The sequence below is a fragment of the Paroedura picta genome, chromosome 11, assembly GCF_049243985.1.
Source record: "Paroedura picta isolate Pp20150507F chromosome 11, Ppicta_v3.0, whole genome shotgun sequence".
Taxonomy (NCBI): domain Eukaryota; kingdom Metazoa; phylum Chordata; class Lepidosauria; order Squamata; family Gekkonidae; genus Paroedura; species Paroedura picta.
In genome coordinates, this window is record NC_135379.1 from 35,995,897 (window position 1) to 36,019,840 (window position 23,944).

A 23,944-nucleotide genomic window follows, 5' to 3' on the forward strand; every position below is an offset into this window, starting at 1 on the left:
ATTCTTCATATTTTCCACAGCAGTTAATAATTGAGGAACATCTACTATGGAGCTAATGAAATGCTGTGGGCTAAAGGTTTTCAAATAAAGGTAGAAAAATAAAGGAGACAAATGAACACAGTCACTTGCCTCTGGAAATCTAAAAGCCTGGCTACTACCATTCTTTGTACTCACTATTCTGCCTTCTGTAGCTTCTCCAAGGAGCCCTCCAAAAGTGATTACAGGAGACATACAGGCACAGTATAGGAAAAGAATCGAGGCCAGGCACTGCAGACTTAATGCATCCTTGAAGTCACTCAAGAAAAAAGGTGCTTTCCTTTTGATGTCAAGTATCAAACCACCAAAAAGCCTAAATAGGTGAGATGAAACTCGTCAAACTGTACACTAAAGGACTCCAGAACGCTTAAAACTATGGGAGCAGCAAGACTGACAGTGCTGATTTTTAGCATAAATTAGCCTTTTTTAGATACTCCAAACTTATTCTTAATACAGATTGCAAAGAGTATACCAATGTCATTTAGTTGGTTTCAGTACTGAAGTAAACTCTGTTGGGTCTTTTTTTTTTTTTTTAATACCAGCATATATTGTGTATATAATGGGCTAGATAATGAAAAAAAAAAGCCTGAGAAATTAGTCTACTGATTTCATTGATATCTCATATTAAAAATTAAAAATAACAAAATATTTTATAAATATCCTCAGCTACCTACTCTGTAGGACAATTTATATCCCACATTTATGATGTTTAATAGGAACTTCTACTAGTTAATCCATTCTCTCTGATCAACATACTACTTGGAAATATCATGCATTTCAGAGGAATCTATCACTACATGGATGGCCAACAGCTTTTCGGCTCTCATAACACACACATATGGTGCTGTGTGCATGAACAGAGATCCTGCCCATTCTGTTCTAAACTAAAAAATGCCCCCTGTTTATTTCCCATAAAAAGTACTAGAACAACCTCATACATACTGAGTTATCTGAGCTCACATTTGAATCCCAGATATTTTTTAGTTCAGGTGTTGTTGTACCTTTATACCCAGTCTGTGTGCTGAGTTGATATACACTGGATATATACTGACTAGAGAAATCAAAATCTTATAATCTTGATAAATTAAGCCAGTTAGTAAATTAAATTTAATTAATCACTTTACTTACTTTAACTAAGTTTGCCTTCATAATTTATTTTGCTTTTTGGAGTAGTGGAGAGAAGTAATTAAATGCTTCTGTGCCAAACCTTGGAACTCATATTCAGCACCATCTCTGAATTTGGAGATGTCAACAGGTGTGACCCGCACACTAAATTAATCAGAAACTTGTTCCAAATGAAAAAATGTAATTTCCTGAATCTTGCACTTGCATGATGATAAATATTGCAGAACACTGCGGAATTACTCAAGGGATTTTATATCACAGTTATGTTGAGAGAGCTCAAAGTATTTACCAAAAATGTCAACAACATGCAACTGCTTGGAATGCTAGTTTTAAAAGACATTTCAAAAAATCATTATCTATGAAAGAATCTAATTTAACTCAACAAAATTAATGTTTTTGTTAGGAAATCTCACCAATTTTTTTCATTTACAAGAGAAGCCATGTTGGATCAGGCCAATGGCCCAGCCAGTCCAACACTATGTCACACCATAGCCAAAACCCAGGTGCCATTAGGAGGTACAGCAGCAGGGTCAGAACTCCAGAAGCTCTCCTAGACCGTTTATGCACTGGAGGTTTCATGCTGGGCTGCAGGCTGGAGTTTTAGTCATGGCAGGTTGCCCCACCTCTTCCTCTACCCACACGGGGGAGCATTTGGCCCCATGTGCCTCATCCACCCCAGATCTGTGCTCCTGCAAGGGAGCTGGGCAGTGAAGTTCCCAGTGCATAAACGGTCCCCAGACACAAAGAATTCATAGCATCACTCACCAGACATAGTGTTCCATCTATACCTTACAGCTGAGAGGAAAGAGTTATTTGTTTTGTGGGAAATCACCTAATTTATTTTTAAAGTCTTCCATTCTATAAACATGCCCTTTCAATATTTAACAAATATTAGTATATCTCAGTTTATATATTTATCAGGAACTTTGATTTAGTGCGTTTATAGAACTCTATTTAGCCAAAAAACTGTCTTTGAAAACTATTTTTGCCTTCCTAAAAAATTTTTAATCTCTGTAAGTGTCAAAAGTCTTTGAACATATGGACACCTTTAAATGTTTTATATCGAGAAGGAAGTGTTTTAATTTTAGGGAACATTTTAAAATATCTAGCCCACTATAGACAACTTCAAGTTTTAAGCTATTCTTCTGATCCACACATGCCTTTCAATATTTTTGAAACTGGTTCAATTTGAAACATCAAAGCATCATTATATACTATACTGATCCCCAACAGGAGACTGAAGAATACTACAAGGCCCAAAAAGGCCACAGAATTAGATGATATAGTTAAGGCAGGTGCAATATATTTCTCATTGATGTAGGTTTTTAGCATGACATTATGCTAATTTCTATAACTGTAATTGTGTCTTTGACATTACTAACAGTTAAGCAAACACAACACACCTTCCAGTCCTTTGTAATTCAGGTCCGGCATGATGGCCTTCTTCTTTGAGAGGCTCTCCAGGAATAACAGCTCCATTTGGAAATTTAGGTATCTTCCTTTTTTCCTGCATGAAGGAATGACATTAATGTGTTAGTTCTGCATCAATGATGCATTAAATTTAAAATCATTATTTAATGCTTTCCTTCTTTCATCTAAGCAGAGTTCTACAAGCTCCGCTTGACATTTTCCTGCAAGCAAGAAATCTTTTTCTAAGATTATCATAAACTTCAATAAAATTTATAACTTATTAATTATACTAAACAGCAACTCTGAAAGAAAAAAAAATTGGTACTAGCAACATTACATGTCTACAACAGAACTATCACTCCAATCAAAAGTACCAGAAAAAGGTCACAGTACAGAAAGCCAACTTAGAAGCTGCAAGCATTCAGTTCAGACTGAGACCATGGTATGTTTGTTTGGGGAAGGGGGCTTCAACCTTCATTTGTGCAACCAGAAATTGTCCCTGGGACAATATGTGCTCTGTTGGGAGGTTGCATTTGCAGTAGTCAGTACATATTGGAAACTAACAATATATAGTGTGCCACAAGATAGTAGTGATTTGTGTACATCCAAATGCATAATGTTTGCATGTATCTATGTGTGGTCTGAAAGCTCATAATGCAGAGATCTCAATCAGAGCCAATAAGGCTCTGGCTCCTACATGGTGGAATGAGCTGCCAGTGGAGATCCAGGCCCTGACGGACTTGTCAAGATTCCCCAGGGTTAGTAAAATGGTGCTCTTCCACCAGGCTGAGGTCAGGGCGGGTTAGATTATATTTACACCAGACCTCCTTCCCTTTCTCTCTTCCCCTAATTTGACCTTTCTCCCCCATTGTAGGCCCTACCCTGCTAATTCACTGCCATCAATATCACTTGGAGGAAAATCACCAGCAAGACAGTGGCAACCTTAGCAAAATGGTAGCACAGCAGAAGATGGAACATTCTTAGAAATGATACATTTTAATAACTTTTACTGTACTTTGTATGTTACTGAGTGCTGGTTTTAAATGTTGTGAACCGCCTCGAGCCCACTAGCAGAGTGCAGTCAAGAAACTGAAAAATAAATAAATCTTACTAGAGCTAAGCAGGACTGTGTTTGGTCAATACATAGACTGGAGACTAATTGAGTAACAAATCAAAACATTCCCACGGGTATATCCTGAGAACCTGCTCACAAAAGTAGTTTACATCACTTGCAATTTTAGATAACCCTCCCGTAAATATTCTAGTGATGATCACATATTTTTTATTTATTTGTTTGTTTATTTATTTATTTATTTAGATTTCTATACTGTCCTTCCCTACGGCTTTGGGTGGTTTACATTAAATGTTGTGGAATACTTACATGGAATATTATAATAATACAATAAATAACAATCATAACATAACATGGCATAACATAATCATAACATAACATGAAAACCATGTTTTTAACAGTTGAAAGTGATTCTTAACAGAACAACAATGACAATCTCTGGGCAGTTGAAATCATACGGATTGCAATCATATGTTGCAATCATACGGAAGCACAAAACTTCTGTAGTACACAGCACTGAATACAGAATTCGTAAACCAGTAATTCTACTTTTTAAGTAGCTTTCTAGCTCTCATAATAGAGGAAACAGATTATTGTGAAAATGTGTGCAAAATGCCTGATAACATTTCCAAAGCTAGGATGGCTGGCAATTTATACCATGTTAAAGGTGGTCAACTGCTTAAAAAAAAGTTCTTACCTGAGAAGGAACACTTTTAGGTGGTTCAATTCGTATAGATGGATCCCACTCTCCTGGGGGCAAAACAGTCACTTGATCTAAAAACTCATCAATTCCAGACAGTAGATCATTTCGGTCTTTAGCTTTATAAGCAACATCATGGAAAACCTTCATAAACACACATACATAAATATTTACATATGATTCCCTGACATGACAACTCTAGCCTCACACATTGCAGAATAAAATGGGGTTTCGCTTACCTGTAACCGTTGTTCTTTGACGTCCTGTGTGCAGACACACATTGCGCAGTCCCAATGTGGGGCTGCACTACAAGACGGATAATGAACAGCTGGTATTTTCAAGGACTAAACGAATGCGCTTTATATGTAAATAATGTAATACCCACCCTTTTGAATGGCTAAAAATGTGTGTTTAAATTGCATTTCTATGCACAGGCAAACATTCACATGCAGAATTATGATACCTACAATATTCTAAAGTACCCTAGTACCCTATACCTGTCAATAAACTTTAGGGGTGGGGATAGAACAAATAGTAGAATACCTAAATGTATGTGAAGGTAAGAAAGGCATAAAAAAGACTACATCTGAAGAGACTAGGCTTTTATTGAAGAATTTTCTAGAGCCACGTTTCAATTAGCAATAAACTTGAACACATAAAGGCAGTATTTCCAGAGTGCCCCTAAAGAAAGGCTCCAGGAAAAGGTCTGTATATAACCAAAGTCAAAAAGTGTACAGAGCCAGCATGGTATAATAGTTAAGAGCACCAGGCTCTAATCTGGAGAACAGAGGTTTATTCCCCATTCCTCCACATGCAGCCAGCTGGGAGACATTGGGCTGGTCACAGCTCTCCGAGAGCTGTTCTCGCAGAGCAGTTCTGTTATAGCTCTCAGCCCCAGGTGTTTGTGTAAGCTGCTTTGGGACTCCTTTGAGTAATGACAAGCGGGGTATAAAAAACCCCACTTCTTTGTCTTCTTCTACACTGTTAAAGTATTTAATACTTTAGTCCTGCAACAGTATACAAGTAACTGCATCTCAGGCAAATATTACAACATAACACAGATAAATATTAGATTCAGATGAGGGTTATGACAGGTGTCCTTAATGGCCACCACAAACATGTTTCTTGGTGCCACCACTTTTAGAAAGTGGGCAGGTGCTTTTGTTCAATATGTGGAGGTATTTTGCCCATCAAAATCTGGAAATCTGACTGTGCAGACTTGTTAAAACTGTCTTCTGCAGCAGCTGCCGCTACTACACAAGGATCTTCACTGTGTAACTGCTGTGTGTATACAATTTAAGGGCATCTTGTTAGAGCTCAATCTTTTGTTTTGCCCTGACCTGGATAGTTGAGTCCAATCTTGTCAGATCTCGGAAGCAGGGTTGTACACAGCTAGTATTTGGAGGGAGAACTTCAAGGAATACCATGGTCATGACACAGAGGTAGGCAATGGCAAACCACCAATGAACGTCTTACACTTTGCAAACCCTATGGGGTTGCCATAAGTCAGCTGTGACTAGATGGCACACATACCATCTTTTGTTGTAGCTATTTTGTAGTTGTTCCCACCACTCTGTGTCAGAATTCTAAAGGTGCCTGCAGGGTTAAAAAGATTGGGGACCACTGACTTACGATACTAAATAGCTCCTAAATTCTTCTATAGAAATTAAACCAATATGACAGCAACTAAGAAACTTCTGGCACACCACTAAAATTGCAAGGGATATTAAAGATTTCGTAGTATGGCTGTAATTGCTACAAGGCTGATGCTGTTTACACAGTACTATACAAAAGCAACATACATCTGCTTTCTTTAATTGTTAAAATTCCTGAGATATGCATCTGTCATGCGCACCACTTCTTTGAGTTTTGTGTTGTTCCTAAAGCTACATCTTTGAAACATTATGAAACATAACACTATACCATTATATGTTGCGTGTGTTCCTATCAACCACAATGTAATAATTATATTTGAACACAGCACCCATTCAGATAAATGACTATTTTAATAGATACCAAATGCCTAGTACTCACATCATCAGTCATAAGAGTTGCTATTGATCGGCCAATTTCATGGTATTGAGGCGCTTTGCCTGCTGGACCCAACAAAATAAAAAGGAATCTGTGGAAGAAACAAGCTACAAAAAATCAGATATTGATCTAAGTAAAGTAAGAAGTTATATTAAGCAAACAGTTTTATTTGGAGGATCTGCTAGCTGTTGTATATATCAATTAGAATTGATGGATATTTAGATAAAGCCAAGGAAAATAATGATAATTTGTTTGCATCCCAAAAGACCTAAGGGAATATTTTAAATGAACATATTACACACAGAGACACATATGTATTAATTCAAAATATTCGCTTAATATTTTGCTCCTGCCCTCAGCAAATTTTGCTAAAATTCGGCAACAAGTGAGCAATTAAATTTTTAGACCACTATAGACATGTCCATCCTTGTCAGGTAAATACTGTGAATAAGCATAAAAATGGAGAACCACCCAGCACTAGCAAATTATCTGGGTCAGTGGATGATAGGAAATTAACAATTTCATTTGAGATCTCTAACATCTCAAATGTTATTTGAGATCTCTAACACCGAGATCATGGTTAGATCTATTGTATTGGTGCCACCCTCTTCTGAACATTATTCTCTCCACCAGGCTGAACTAAGATTAGAATTGTGATCACCGCCGCTATATGCTATATGTAACTTTTAATTGGGATTTTTATGGGGATTTTATTGTGTTTTAACTATTTATGTTGTAAACCGCCCTGAGACCTATTGGGAGGAGGGCGGTCTAAAAATTAAATAATAATAAAAATAATAATAATAATAATTAAAAATAGAAGATAAAATGACTACATAGTAAACTTCCCCAATCAAAACCATACTAGCTGACCATCTGAGAAAATACAAGACCCCAGTTTAATGTTTTTCTTACCGAGTAGGAACGGGAACCTCTGTAAGGCCTGTGAGAAGTACAGCAGGTGACAGCCTCACAAACGCAATAATAGGTCTCTCCAAAAAATCCACTTCTCCCACCAACACATTTGATGCCTCTGCACCCATGGGAATCTTCCTCATGAAATTCATGTCTACCTGTTAAAAAGGAATAAAACTGTATCTTGATCACTGCATTTCTACAGTAACATTCCATTATAAGACCATAATGTCAAGAGAACACATCAGGTTGTTAAAGGGTCAAATTAACACGTAGGGGGTTTTATTATCATTGCCACAGCTTGCTATTTTATTCTATAAAATATTTAAACTATCTAATTGGTTTTCTAGAGTTACTTCCTAGGACTGAAACAGTTTAACATTCATACACATCAACAAACTTAACTAAAAAGTCAATGTAATTATATACAGAGATTTCATTCAATAAAGTCAACCTAAAAGAATAGTTTTGAAGCATACATATTGTAGTACTGCCTTTATTCAATAACTGTAAAAATAGAGAAGCCTAAATACCTGTATATAATTACAGATGAAAACCACCATATTGTACAGCACATGAACTACTGGTTCACATACATACACAAAAACCACCAAAAACTAACACATTACACAGCTATCTAGAGCAGAACACTTACAGCTGGCCGCTTGAGTCCCACACCAAGTGTGCCACAACTACAGTGCCAGGAGGCTGACTCCTGCGCAACAGGAAAAAAGGCAGGTGCAGAGAAGAAGGCCAAGTGAAAACACAAGGAGTAGGAATAATGGCACCCATCATGATTAAACTAGAATGTCAATGAGCTTTGTATACATGCATTAGACTTCAGTTTCCACATGCTTTGTATACTGGCAATTACATCATGCAACTGAATTATAAAGCAAAGAGATGAAATCTAGTTCAATATAGATGCCGGTTGCTTCAAACAGCATGAAGATACACATACTTCTAGCAAAGAACAAATACGTGAAAGTTTCTTTCTTGAATTAATGGAGAAACAAGAGCCCCGAACAAGATTAGGCTGCTGTCAGTGCTGCATCTATTTGTCATAACTGATGCTGAATTTTCACTCATCACAAAGAGGGTGATGAGCTCATTCTGTGTTAGCTTCTCCCTTCCCCTGAGTCTCCACTCTTCCTTCAGAAGGAAGTAAGCAAAATCACCCTGTGCCTCATCTGTCTGTTAATTTCCTCTCTGTCACTTTCCACTGTCACTTTCCTCTCTTCAATGCAGGAACCAGTACTGTGCAGCTGTTTATCCACATAGGTTCCCCCACCTTCATGGGTAATTACTGGGGGAAATCCCTCAGCCACTGTCTATGACTCCCTCTGCTAGCATCTTCCATTGGCACTGCACATACCAGATATATCCCAGAAAAGAGTCTCACAAAAAAAAATGTATTTCCAAAAACATCACCTAAACACAACAAACCACAGGAGGTTAGAATGATAAAATGAAAATGTAGCAGCAGCAAACACCAAAATGTAGCAGCAGCAAAATCCATGACCAACCCCTTCCTAAATAAAATAGCCAGAATACCAGAAGATATGCATGAAGAAGACAAATTTCTTTTTGGATAAAATAATTCCATAGTTTAGGAACAACAGCAGAGAATGATGTGTTCTACGTGCCTAATCATCTTGTCTTTCTTAACAAGGGCCTGTAGAGCGAAGGAACTGAAGCCAACCTCAAAGTACTAACAATTTCTCTAAAAGTAATACTTGGAAATGTAAACACATCTCAAAACCAAGACTGTTTCTGTACATTACACCCTAAAGGAACAAGGCTGTAGAAAAGCAATAAAGGATATCAAACTGGATGGAATCAGTAACGAGAGACCTATAGACTTCATTCTACCCTATAATTCAAGCAGTGTATTCAAGTTCAAATACAAATGCCCCCAAAATAAAAAAAGCCTTGGGGTACACATGGTCAAACTAAAAAAATCTTCAGCAAAGACATTAATTTTCATTCAAAATTTTCATTCAAAATATGACTAAGATATTTCTTATGAAGTTGACATCCTAAATAATTTTGTACAAAAAACAAATGATTCTGCAGTCTTATTTATATATAAATATAACGAAGGCATATTTCAACAATAAAAATGATAATGCTGCAGTCCAATGTATTTGTATAGAGGGAGGAGGAGGATTTGGTTCTTATATGCCACTTTTCTCTCCCCAAAGGAGTCTTAACGCAGCTTACATTCACCTTCCCTTTCCTCTCCCTATAACAGACACCTTATGAGGTAGGTGAGGCTAAGAGAGCCCTGATATTACTGCTCGGTCAGAACAGCTTTATCAGTGCTGTGGTGAGCCCAAGGTCACCCAGCTGGCTGCATGTGGGCGAGTGCGGAATCAAATCCAGCTCGCGAGATTAGAAGTCCACACTCCTAACCACTACACCAAACTGGCTCTCTAAACTGCTTTTTAATTAAGAGACCTTTCTAAGCCCTGGTACTGGAATGCTTTAACTGAAGACAGAACATATGATCTTATGAATGTAAAGTAGGTGTTCTATCATGGAAACAATAACCCTTCACCAATTATTAAAGAAGATAAATATTTGACCATTTTGCATGCAAGAATCTTCAACAATATGCAAGCTAATGATCTTAATTAGCTGTTCTACAAGGCCTATTGTTAAGGCCAGAAAATTAACACTGAAATGCTGGCCTCCCTGCCCAAGAACCCTACCCACAAAATATCAATCTGCACAATATAAATAACCCCCCCAATAAGGTTTTTAAGGAAGAAGCTTTTAATATAATTTTAAGTTAAATTGTATATAGTAATTTGTTTATATATGTATAGCATATTATTTTGTATATTCTGTTTTGTTGTTGCCTGCCCTGAGCCAACTGGGAAGGGCAGGCTATAAAAATAAAGTTGTTGTTGTTAAAATAACTATCCACAGAATAATATTTTGCTTTAATTCATACAAATCTCCCATCTCCAAATGACTTAGTCATTTACCTTGCTGAAATCAACCGTGCTGTTTTCTCTGCTTCCTCCTGTTCCACTGCTTTTAATTTCTCCACTTTTTCCAGTATCCAAATTACCAGGTGCTGACTGTGGTGATGCCAAGAGTCCTAGAAAGAGAATATGCAAGTATGCTCAAAAATGCATCTATGGAAAACAGAGCCAGTTACATAATGACAAAGTGGAAGCTTTCTAAAAGCGAATGTGGAAGTTAATAAACAAAAGGTGCATTAGTATCAAAAATGCCACATAAAACAAGTTATTTTCTTCTGAAAAACAATGAATGCTTGTTAAAAGTTAAAATTAGATGTTTTCTAAATGATGGCCTTTTGCAGAAAAAGCACCAGAACAAAAATGTTGGTTACTTTTTTAAAAAAAGAACATAAGAATGTAAATCTAACCACCAATATTTTGTGAGAGGATCATGCATCAGAAGTATTTCAAAATTTCTCTTGCCTGAAAAATCACAGAATAAAAATTATTTTAGAATATCTAGTAGAATCATAGAATCATAGAATTGGAAGGGACCTCCAGGGTCATCTAGTGCAACCCCCTGCACAATGCAGGAAGTAGTAACACCTAGTTTGGTACTAGGTTGACACCCAAGGATTTCATCTACCAGCTACTAGTCAAAATGTTATTTTTTTCTAAGCAACAGATCTCTAGCCATGACCCAAGTAACTGATTTACGCATAAATAAGGAAATTATGCACACAGAGCTTGCTTTGGGATTCTTTTTAGTCATTTCTGTTCCCAAAAAGGCAAGTTTCTATTCAGTTTTAAAAGTATGTTGCTTCTTCAGAAGCAGGATTGCTTATAAATCAGAAATGTCAAAGAAAATGCTCACAGTGAAAGCAGATCCATATTTGCATATTTTTTGGACTTAGTAATGCTTACCAGTCCTAAAATACTTCCGCCACTAAGACAGCTGTCCATTTTTAAACAGAAGATTGCTACAGTCTGAAACGTTGAACAAGCCAGGATACCTTTTGATTTGTGCACTTCTTCCAGCCTGAGGACTTCCTGAGGAGTTCCTTGTTCATCTGTCCCTTCCCTGGCAGCTCCCATAGCCTCTCCCCTTTTCCTGCTTTCTTCCCATCATCCAACTTACAATGACGTGCCCTATCTGCAGTTTTCCCTCCTTGGGGCAAGTGGGCAGTGCAATGGTCACAGAGTTCCTTTGTTTCTAAAGCTACAGCCCTCCATTATTATTATTTTAAATTTCAGATTTATCTACAAAAGTGAGGCTTTTCTTAGGCTTGTAGAACAAGCAGTATTGCCTGTTTGTGACTTCAGTTGCCAGTTTTAAGTATCCACAAATTTGGCTATGCTAAGTATTAGATATTGAGCTACAAGCTGCCAAGAGTTCCAAACTGCAGCATTTCTCACCCACAAACCAGAACTCATTCTGCACATATTAGATAATGAACTTTCAAATGCACTTTAGAAGTAGAGTTTCCAGTTCTGCACAGGAAAATCCAGCTGTAAAAGCACACTGAATGTATGTTATCCAATGTGTGTGGAATGGTCCCTGGTTTGGTTTAATCCTAAATTAGAATGCTGGTTTGTCTGCAAGAAGGAAGGAAGCACATAAGCCTAATGATTTCCTGGCTCACTTTCATCATGGGGTTTTTAATCTTAAGATTCAGGACTGAACAAGGGTTTGAACTCAAGTTTCTCGCATCCAAATGTATCATCATTGAATGCACAAGTTATCAAGACCAAAGGAGAATAAATTGGCTCAGAGAAGATACTAGTACCTATACTATTCAGTGTTTAGTATCAGTTAAGATAAGCAAGTCATCAACTCTTCATATTAATTTGAATTTCAAAGGGAAATAGTTACTTTTCACAAAATTTGTTTTGCATCATAAGGCCATGAAATTATTCTCATAATACAATACCATATGAAAGATATCATTTTAGTAGCAAGCAATACTTTCAAACTAATAATTGATCCATTTGGATTGTTCACTGATACAGAAAAGGCTAGAATGAATTCCCACAAAACACTCACACAGTCTAAGTCATTGCAATAACATGTAGAAACTGTACACAATTTTCCTTATTGGAAACACTCTCAAGCATCTACAAATGAGCTACCAAGTCAAACTTCCATTATCTTTATGTTGGGTTAGTGCACTTATTTGCTGTATGTATTGGGTTCATGAACATATTTAGAGCCTAAAGTTAATTTGAATAAAAACCATGGAAGTAAAGAGTATGCATTACCTCTATATAGGCATTCCTGAATGTCTGACAGGCTGCCAATTTAAGTGTGTTTCACATGGGCCTTTACTTCCTAATGCACACTAATTCCATGGTTGGATAAGTCCTATATATAACATCTACAATTTTGTGCATTAATATGAATAAGCAACTGAGCTCTACAAAAATAAATCCCCCACTTGGATTGAAAACTTCCAGATTCATCTATTTCCCTTTGATTTTCAAGCAGACTTGCTGAATATTCAGACTAGCTTTACCCTGTCTGAAATCTTACCATGAGCAACCATCTCCTAAAGCAGGGGTAGTCAACCTGTGGTCCTCCAGATGTTCATGGACTACAATTCCCATGAGCCCCAGCCAGCAAACGCTGGCAGGGGCTCATGGGAATTGTAGTCCATGAACATCTGGAGGACCACAGGTTGACTACCCCTGTCCTAAAGCATGTCAAATACAGCATGAGGAAACCATACCTAAAATCAAGGGCAGCCATGACAAAGAGTACAGAACCCTGCTGATCTGTTAAACTGAACACACAGCCCCAATTCAAATTTGGTTTGATCATGAAGGGAGGAAGGGATATAATATCCCCACATTCTCTTTCATTAATCGGCCGTGTTCCCCATACTGTTATTAGCATGTTACAGGAAAAAGAAATCGTTTCTCCTTTACAACAATATAGCTGCAGGAAGCACTGTTTTATTAATAAACAAAAGCAGAAATTCTTACTGCGCAGTCCAAATTGCACAAGCAATTTATTTTTGAATCAGATCCTTAGTCCATCAATGTCAGTATTAGCTGCTCTGACTGGCAGTCCCTTTCCAGGAGTTCAGGCAGAGGCCTTTCACATAGCCTACTGCCTGGTCCTTTTAAGTGGAAATGCAGGGATTTGAACCTGGGACCTTCTGCATGTGGAGCAGAGGCTCTACCTACTAAGGCACAGCCCCTCCACTAAATTACATATTGGATCATTTATTTTTCAAGCATTCCCTCAGTAGCTTCAAGTCAAAGTGGCGCATGCTTACATTATTTTGACACTGTTTTCCTACACCAGCGCTTCAGACCACTGTGATATCAATCAAACCAATAGCTTGGAACTTTATTTATACTTCTATTCATACACTACAATAAGGAGAAGGCACTCACAGTGTTGTGTGCATTCTGCAATTCTGAATAGTTGCAAAAATGCTGGGAAAATAGGCACAAAAGTCTGCATCCCAAGAATCTCAGTTTTGTAATTAAAAAAAAATCTTGTCATTTTACTAGAAAAAGAGTTTATTAAATTAAATTATTAAATTCAGAGTAACTGAATTCTAACGTTAGAAAACCTAAGCCACATTTGGAATAGAGTTTAAATTATTAGCAGTGTCAACCTAAGCAGGTCTGTTCAGAATCTCGCTCCTGTCTGTTTGACAGGATGTAGTCCTAGGGAAGCATTCTTAGGATGCACTGCTAATCAACACAGAAAGGGGAATCAATCCTTTGGGTCCTTCTGCTATATTTGCATGTCACAGGTAGAATTATGCAAAGGAAATACATGCAAATGTTCTTCATTTATACAGATAATAGAATTTTGCCTTTTTAGTGCAGAATTTAATTGTATTTGTTTGAACTTTATACCCATCTTTTAGCCTTAATACCAGCTGCCTGCCCTAGGCACCTTATAGCACAAAATGCACATGCCTGGGTCTGTAAACAAACAGGTTAAAAACTGCTTTTTAAATTTTTACAAATTAAGCTTGTGTGCAACATAAACTATACCAATTATTTTTCTCTCTGCTCCTCTGTCTTTCACAGCTATAAGTAGAACATGCCCACAAAATTCAAGTCATAATGTAATCTAGAAATTATGTTTTAAGAAAGGAACAGGAACATTAAAAAATGTGTTATGCATGATAACCGGAGCACTCTGCAAGTACTCAGTATGCTTCATAATGGGTGTTAAAACAGAGCCAAGATAACAGACTCATATTATATTCTCTCTATGGTACTGCCATTTCAGGAACTTGATATTGTTATATTCACTAAATGTTGCCATTTGCTTCAATAAAATTTCTTGTGGGTACATATGCCCATTAGAGACTTGGAATTTTTGGAAAGACAAATTTCAGTAATATTACATCACTATTGGTGGTTGGGAGTGGGGTGGAGAAGGCAGAAATCTGTTAACCTCCAACAAAATTCAGACTGATATCTACTGAATTTTCATTCAACCAACATGAATGCTGTGCAAGAATAAGGATCAAGCATGTATTAAGGAGGAGATAACTGTAAATGGTCTAAGAATAATGTACTTTTCCAGTGGTTCAGCTATGTCTGTGCATGCCTTAGCTTTCTAGACTGCTGAGGCAGCTGCCACAACCAAAGTTCTAGCAGTTTGAAAAGCTATACTGTACATATAACTACATAAGGGCTACCATGCAAGGAGAGGAACAGAGAGATAGAGAGAGAACACACTACCTGGTGCTGTTTCCTCAAAGCAGCCCTACCTCCATAGCACAAGTAAAATATTGCATCAGCTAAAATGCTAGAAGCAATGGATTTTCAGAAGCAAGCTGGATAAAAAGCAGTTATTTTAACCCCATCCACATCTCTCTTTCTCTTGCAATACAAAGATCTGTTCAAAAACTATCACTGATGCTGTGACAATACCATCAATGATCATCCCTAAGGAAGGGAGACTAAGAGAGTCTTACTGCTCTTAACAGCACGGGGGGGGGGGGGCTCTCCAAGTTTCTATCAAGAATTGTCTTCTTTGTCATTCTTTGGTTTGCTATAATTTTGCATTGTATTCTTATAAAATAGTTGGTGTTATATTTTTAAGCCATAATATCTGGTGATCTGTATGTTTTGTAAAAAAACTTCAAATAGATTTCTTTTAGTGGAGAAACAGTTCAAGTCTTTCTTAAATTAAAAAAAAAACATACAAAAGCTAAAGAGATATTTATTCAAATTAAATGAGGCAGAACTGGCCAATACTGTCCTAAGAATCTGGAATTAGGGACAGGTTTGGGAGGTATTTCAAAGCAACAGGGATCTTCTGGTGCAAAAGTATACTTTATACACTCAGGCAAATGAGGTTTAAAAAGAAAAGGCCACCATTTGGTATCTGAATTTCAGGTCTATAATTCAAAACTAGCTTTATTTCCTTTTACTTGTGAAATAAAAGGTATTACATTCAAATATTTCACTCTTTCGACCATGTTAATGTTTGTGTTAATATTTCAGTGTCAGCTGTCATCAAATTCAGAATACTGAATAAAGTTTTCCATGAAAATATCATGTATGAAGAAACGAAGCATGCAAACACTTGTAAACATCATGATTGCTCAAGCTGTGTGATAAACTTTGCAGTGCAAGTGATTCAGCTGCAGAAAGCACCACGCATGGACAGTTTGAGTTGAAATAGTTGCCTGGTGTTACGTCACTAATATCCTCTGATGTCTTCTCCTTGCTTTCCTGAGCTTCTACATCCTCCTCAGGTGGATGAATTATTACTTTGGGGATATCATCATTAGCAGGAGACACTAGGAGTGCAGGACACTGAAGCTCACTCGGCTGTACATTTGTGGGTCCCTTGTGGCCACAACTAGGACTGGATGGTGGAGTGCATTGTGGGGTAGATAAAGGAGTTGTGCTCCTTGAAGTTGCTGGAGTTCCAGGAAGAAGATAATTGAGAAGAAGGGACAAGCGATTCTCTCCTCTCAGGGAAATATTTGAGGCAGAGAGACCCACTCGTAAAGAGTGTCGGGAGGCTGAAAGGCCTTCCCCTGAGACAAAACAAATGATAATGTTCAGCAGGAAGATAGACGTTGCACATATTATATTACATAGCTTCAAAAGATTGTTTTACAAACTCTAAAAGGTAAGTCACAGACATAGGTGAGATAAGCAAAATATGACAGCTTAGCAGAATTTTGATGTTCAAAAAAGTCAGCATATATTTACCATGTATTGGGCCAGCATATATTTACCAAATAACAGAGAAAGGAACAAAGGATATAACTGGTAAAAGCTTAAAGCCAAGAAAGAAGTGAGCAACACATTGTGTTAAGCACCTTTGTCGGGTGGTTGTTTTTTTATGCAGAAACAATAGCACATGAAACTCAAGAGATACATAAAGATACATAAAGGGACAGGAGACAGGTCATCTCTACTCTGACCTAGAATACCATCTAAACATTAGCCTTTCTTTTTGTTCCCCAAAGCATATGCCAGAATTCTAAACAGAGAACTTAGATCAGAGCCTAGGGACATGCTTACTATTAGTGATATGAAAAATTTCAGAGTGTTGCTCAATTCATAATAAAGCGCCCTAGCTCCTTAGACACAACTTTCATTTAAAACCAACCAATAAAATATGGTGTTCCAAATATTTCTGGTTTTAGTAACATTTCAGCATTCCACAGTGTTACCATGGGTTCTACTGATATTTCTTTCCCCTTACATTTTTTAATCTCCAAAATTTAGGGAGAGACTGCAACAAACTCAGCCATTAGTGATCAAAGTACGTACCTGAGAAGCCAAACACAGAAGTAATGAATATAACAGAAAATATAAATATAGCATAAATTAGCGATCCCCAACCTGTGGGCTGCGGACCACATGTGGTCCTTCGACTAATTGGAGGTGGGCCCCGAAGGACGCCTTTCCCCCCCCCCAGCCCTTTACTTCATCCCCCCCTGCCCTTTACAACACACTTCATTGTTTTGGCGTGTCTGTATCTTATTTTGAAGGGATGTTTAAACATTACCATAGCGATCAGATTACCTGAAATCATTTCAAAATCAACAATGACCTAAGCTTCAGAAGCTATACTGAGGTAGGGGAAGATTAGTAAAAAAAAAAAGAGGAATAGGGTCATATTATAATATATAATTATAATATCTATCATATTACACTGCTACATTATATTATAAACAGCTATAAAATGTTTGTCTAAGTCCAAACTAAGCGTATAGTACAGGAATCAACTTGCTTGTCCACTAGTGAAAAGAGTAGGGAATTCCCTCTGATCACTAAAAAGGCTATGCTAGGGCATCATAGGACCAACATGAACAAAAAAGCATATGGAACAGGAACTTTAATGAGAACTGTGCAAGCAAAAAGCTAATGGGCACCAACCCATACATTTTTACATCACACAGACACAGAGCATGGCACTGTAAAACCAAGACCACTTTGAAATCAAAAGCAGTCTGATTTTCTTCACCATGAAAGTGCGGGGTTGTGCCTTTTAAAAGTTTTAAAAAAAAGATGCATGGCATTACCAAATTTTATGACAAGGAGAAGATCTAGAAAAACAGAAAGAGATTTAATAAACTATTACAGAATATCCATAGCCTTGGTTTTACATGTACCTTTAGCTAAATCTGCAGGATAGCATAAAATTTTGAAGCATACTGAATTAAGAATGGTTCCATTCTTGCAGCCCAAAGGAAAACCATTTCTGCAAATAACTTTTTACCCAATCTTTTTATACATCATTTTTTAAAAAACTTTTTCTTTGTGCATTTGCTGACTTTTATCACATCTCTGCATTATATTTGTTAAAGGTTAAAATTAACTGGATGCCACAACTTATCTCACCATTTCTTTCAAGCAAGAGAGGGTCAGAATGTTTCTTGCCTATATCTGCAAATGACCGCACCAGGGGAATCCGATTACTGAGTTTTTTTTCATTCTGATGATGATGCCTCTTCAGAAGAGCTTCTCTGACACTCTCCCTTGTAGATTCATCCAGGTGACCAGAAGCTATCATGTTATCCAGCACCATATCTACCAAAGCAAAATTCAGTAAACTATATTATTTTATTAGTACTCCCATCTGAAGTTCATTTAAGAGAAAGTTCACCTTGACAATGATCCTGTAGCCCTATGATGATGCTGAGAAAAGACTGCTAAGCTTAAACATATACAGATATATATTTAAAACACCACATTCTCAACACTTCTCTTAAAATAATATACAACTGCAATAATTCTAGGACAGTATAAACACAGTCAAAATTATGCTTCACAATCCACTGCTAAAGTCCACAACATCAAGCTTCCGAATCCATCCCCCAAAATGCAGGGGTACCATGAGTTCTCACATCTGACTACTAACATCCAAACTACATGTCAGTGTTGTTGTAGTGACTGATGTTGCTCCTTTCTTCCCTGTGTCCATTATGGCAAACAGAAAAATACCACAAATGAAAATAGCAATATACTAAATAATTAAAAACCTGTCTGAACTACCCTGGCACTTCTAGCCCTACACCCATGTTTAAGATACAATCCTGGAAACGTAAGCAGTTGAAATACTGAAGCAAACAGGGCTTAAACAGACTGGTTCGGTATAAGAATGCAACCTTAATTTGCCACAATGCTTTCATGGCAAGTGGGACATAGGTATTTTATTACCCATATTATTATACTAACACAAGTACGTGATATAGGAGCACATGATGATTAATCTGCATGAATTAAATACTGTCTGGGAGAGCTTTAGTTTAGGATCCATATTTCTCACGTTATTCTGTCATTTAGATGTCAAAGATATATATATATATACATGCTTTAGTTTAGATATTATAAGAAAAACCTACCAATTCAAGATCACAAAAGACAACCTGGACAAATTGCAGTTCTACAGTAGTATGATCTATATTTATATATATGATTGTCTGGAAAAATATATATTCTAGCTTACATTTAAACCTCAAATGCAAAAAATGCCCTTGGCAAAATGACCTCCAGAAGTCCCTTTACTCACATGTACACATAACACAACTCCCTTGTATTCCTTTAAGGCCTGTTAGCAGGGATACCACCAGTGTAAATGAACAGCACTCCACTGTTTCCTTGGATGCCCCTCCAACAGGAAATGGAAGATTGCCTCAGTATTTCCTGCAATATTGCATCTCTATTGCCTGAGGGAAAGGCATCCAGGGAACAGTGAAGCACTGTTGTTCTACACGGGTGTAAAGCAGCTTCTATGACAGCTTCTAGGAATTTCCTATTAACCTAGCTGAAACTGATTAGAGGGGCCTTCCAAACTGCCTCTCAAATTTCAACTTCTATTTCCAATCCTAATTACAATTCCGAAGTGTGCCCTACTGATCTCATATTGCCACATGTTATTTTAATTAAGTAGTCACAGATGGATGAGCATAAAGCTAAAATCTCTGATTTGGTTCAGGGCAGTCCAGCTTGGTTTGGTTCAGGGGCTCCAAATGGACCCAAGTTCATGCCCAATTTTGGCTTGTGAGCTGGTTCTTGTCCATCCCTATTCACAAATACTTGAAATCATCTTTTTAGTATGTGCTTAACTAGACTGGATTAACATTTCAAAACCAGTTAAAAGATATTTACATTGCTATTAATATTATACAATGTGTAATAAAATGTTCAATTTGATGTACCTGAATCCAATTTATTATAACATCAAAATATTATGACATTTTGTAATTTCTCTGGGATTTGGGAGCCAAACAGGCTGCCCAAGAGAAAAAAGATGTACCAATCTATAGCCAAAATTGAAAATTGTAAAAAAGTTGGTAATCTAAGAAAGGTATCAGGGTAGATACAGGTAAGGTTAGCTTAAACGGGTTTATAATTTCACTCTCCTCAAACTTTGTTCTGAGAAATCTCAATAAAATTAATTCTATTGAAACCCATGGTTTTTTGGCAGATATGATCAATTTTAAAATATAATTTGTCTGAACTGAAATTCATTACAGAAAAAATTCAACTTTGGTATTCACAGAGAGAGGTGTTCGGTGATAACACAGTATATCTTTATCAAGCATTGATTTATTTTCTAAGTAAGATCTGCTATTTCTTACAAAGGCCAGGCAGGATTAGAATTGGTAAATATGGGAAGGGGGGGAAGCACTGCAAGGAAAAATCAGTCAAAAATCTAGTGAATGTCCTTTTGAACAAAAAATTCTTAAAAGCTTTCTAAATGGCTCTTCAATTTACATGAAAAAACAATCCAAACTGTTGCAGCTATTGCTGAAAAAGTCAAAGAATGGACCAACACTATGCTAAATTTCTGAGGGGCAGGACAGTGGACAGATCTCCAGGAAGAATGCAGCTGACATTGGTGTTCATACCAGGAAAGGCGATCCCTATACTAGGGGGAACTATGGTATAGTAGTATATAAAATATAACTGAATGCTGTTAGCTTTTGTTCCTTTTTTCACCATAACTGTTTGAAATATGACAGTGCTACAAAAAATCATACCAAGTGTGACTTACAACCCCTATAATGAGAAACACCATTGCTACCAGGTCTCCACACCTGATAAAGTCAGTGGAATGAAAAGTGAGAAGAAAAATAACTTTTTCAGGGATATTAATATGAATACCTTGCTCCCTTCATCGTGTTTTATTTTTACATGAATGACGAAAAACTACTCCCACGTTTGTAAGAACAATGTTTCCTAAAAACTTAAGTAAATTTTGCCACAACCTGCTATTTCATCTAGTGTATTGGCTCTCATGTCCAACATGACTGTCCCATTTAGAATGCAGCTCCTCAGTTCAAATAGACTATGGAGAGACAGAGTAGCCACGTAGGGTTTGCTCCATCTATCACCACCATCTTCAACATCTTCTTCAAATTTCAGCCATCTGAAACAATGACACACAATGTATACACACAGTAAATGGGGGGGAGGGTGTTTACACACTTCTGTTTATCATCTACAGTTACTATCATAAATGCATTGAATCAAGAATCAAAGTTGGAAAGGGCCAATACAAGCCATATAGTCCAATATCCTGCTCGATGCAGTATCAGCATCCTAAAGTAGTGGTCCCCAACTTTTTAATCACCGGGGACCGGGTCAATGCTTGACAATTTTACTGAGGCCTGGGGGGGGGGTAGTCTTTTGCCAAAGGACATCGCCACCGCCTGAGCCCCTGCTCCGCTTGCTTTCCCGCCGGTGCCTGTGACTTCCCACCGCCCACTGGGGGGCGCTGCCAGCAGCAGCTGCGCAGTGCCATGCCGAGGAGGAGCCCCAGCCATGGCAGCCACCAAAGAGCACCAAAGGCGAGCCAGTGGCAGTGTGGCAGGGCAGCCCCCGAGGCAGCAGCCGGGGAGGAGGACGAGGAGGAGCTGCAAGCTGGTACCGAATGATCCATGGACCGGTACCAATCCCCAGACCGGAGGCTGGGGACAGCTGTCCTAAAGCATTCATAATAACCATCTCCTAGAAGAGTACTGGGGTATCATTGTTTAAAGAACTAGGCCAAATCTGTTTATTAGTACTGAGCTACAGGAATATTAAACAGGCCTTCAACATATCCTTCAGATGTTCACTTATCTTGGTGGATGATAAACGTATAAAAATATTAGCGTTAATGCAAACTACCCAAGAGTTACCTGGCAGTTTCTTTCCATTCATATTCTTCACCTTCTCTAAAACAAAGTTCATCCATTTCTGTGAACAGATCATGGGGTATGTGTTCTTCATCATCATCCTCAGTACCCAAGATAAAGTGCACTCTCTGTGATGGTGTGTCTTGATGGAAATGCCAATATTTGAGAGAAAAAATTGTTAATTAAAAAGTCCAGATGGACTTTAATATAATATCATATAATATAAACTATAATATAATATATAAACTATAATATAATACATACTGCAAGCAATGCAATAAATAATGCTTACAATTATCTGGGTTCTGTGTTGTTGCTGGGTGCGAAGTTGTGTCCGACCCATCGCAACTCCATGGACAATGATCCTCCAGGCCTTCATTTTGCCTTTTGGAACTGTCCATAGAGTTTTCATGGCAAAGATACCGGAGTGGTTTGCCATTTCCTTCTCCAGTGGATCACCTTTTGTCAGAGCTTTTTGCTATGACCTGTCCGCCTTGGGTGGCCCTGCACAGCATAGCTCATAGCTTCACTGAACTAAGCAAGCCCCTTCACCACGACAAGGCAGTGATCCTTGAAGAGGTCTGTGTTGTAGTAAAGCACAATAATTTGAAAGGGTTAACTGTTACATAAAGAACCCAAAGCTAAAAGAGCCAGCTTGGTGTAGTGGTTAGGAGTGTGATCTTCTAATCTGGCAAGCTGGGTTTAGCTCCATGCTCCCCCACATGTAACTGGCTTGGCTTCACCATAGCACTGATAAAGCTGTTCTGACTGAGCAGTAATATCAGGGCTCTCTCAGCCTCACCTCCCTCACAGGATGTCTGTTGTGAGGAAAGGGAAGGCGAATGTAAGCCACTTTGAGACTCCTTTGGGTAGAGAAACGCAGCATATAAGAACCAACTCTTCTTCTTCTTCTTCAAAATGAACTTTTAAATTAACAGAAGATCACAGTATGTATCATTTCGTGAATTCTTTTTCTAAAGATACAGGCAAAATATTCTAAAGCTATTAAGAGATCAATCTGACCCTAGCACAAAGTCTGGCCATACTACCCTACTTATTCTCTTGGGGGTTGTATGCCAATAATATAATTTTATATACATATATAAATTATATATACTAGCCTGAAAGCCTGTTGTACCCAGGAATGCAACAGGTGCTAGTGGTGGCCCCTCCCCATGGTGGCACTGCTGCCCTACCTTTGTGTGCCGGTGGCTGGATGTCTGACATCCTCGCAGCCGGCCGGCCACACAAACTGGTGGCCAGGTAGTGTGACTGGGTGCGAGGCTGGAGTGCGCCTCATAGCTGGCTTCTGGGGATGGGTGCTCCTGGGGCCGGCCTAATCCAGGCGCACACAGCTTTGCTGGGCACACCCATATTGGCCTATGCAGATAGAAGCGGTGTCCAGACACCCGGATGTGGGTCTCGGACACCGCTCCTCCCACAGTGGCTCTGCTGAAATATTATAGCCACTAACGGTTAAAGATGCAACCCTTCATTTTCATTATTTTTACTACAATATCTGGACTAAACTGTAATATCTCTCCAAAGCAGGGTTTCATATGTAGACTTTTCGGCCTCATATCCCAATAATTCACTCCAATGAAATTTAGTCACAAGTGTCTTATTGACATCAGAAGTATAAGTGCACACACATTAAGTCAGGCAAATGAACAGTTACAGAGATCTCAAAAGCTATCACTATATTTTATTATATTTTGGCTATTCAGAATAACAAGTATGTAATGTAAGTAACTTTTGAGACCCGTTTAAATGACACAACACTGAGAAGTGGATTCATTTGGGGGGGGGGGTTCATGTGACTTCTGTTGTACCTAGGCCATGCCTCCAACCAACATGTATTCAGCTGAATATATGCATGAGGTTTACAAGTCTTGCCCAAGCAGGAACCCTAGAAAAATACAGCTGCCATACAAGTCAAATGTTTCATGTGCACACATTTCTAGATGATGACATTCAATGAATGCATTTAAACATTACACACATATTCACACATCACAAATTATGTGATCTGAACAGGGTTATCTGGTTAAGCAAA

At 38.0% G+C, this 23,944-nt stretch overlaps 1 protein-coding gene across 8 annotated transcripts in view; it reads right to left on the reverse strand.

Moving 5' to 3' along the window:
- SLC4A7 (solute carrier family 4 member 7) overlaps nucleotides 1–23,944 on the reverse strand; it is a 94,076-nt gene that overhangs the window by 27,526 nt on the left and 42,606 nt on the right. For 3 of the 8 annotated variants that reach the window (XM_077303754.1, XM_077303761.1, XM_077303756.1), the window contains exons 4-14: nucleotides 21,892–22,030; nucleotides 20,977–21,137; nucleotides 18,104–18,292; nucleotides 15,928–16,284; nucleotides 10,283–10,398; nucleotides 7,945–8,004; nucleotides 7,290–7,447; nucleotides 6,378–6,465; nucleotides 4,341–4,487; nucleotides 2,565–2,668; nucleotides 175–349 (exon numbers count right to left, since the gene is read on the reverse strand). In XM_077303754.1, the coding sequence (XP_077159869.1) occupies nucleotides 175–349; nucleotides 2,565–2,668; nucleotides 4,341–4,487; nucleotides 6,378–6,465; nucleotides 7,290–7,447; nucleotides 7,945–8,004; nucleotides 10,283–10,398; nucleotides 15,928–16,284; nucleotides 18,104–18,292; nucleotides 20,977–21,137; nucleotides 21,892–22,030 (1,694 nt within the window). The remainder of the gene's footprint in view (nucleotides 1–174; nucleotides 350–2,564; nucleotides 2,669–4,340; nucleotides 4,488–6,377; nucleotides 6,466–7,289; nucleotides 7,448–7,944; nucleotides 8,005–10,282; nucleotides 10,399–15,927; nucleotides 16,285–18,103; nucleotides 18,293–20,976; nucleotides 21,138–21,891; nucleotides 22,031–23,944) is intronic. The other 5 variants (XM_077303759.1, XM_077303757.1, XM_077303755.1 and 2 more) reach the window with 5 other exon arrangements.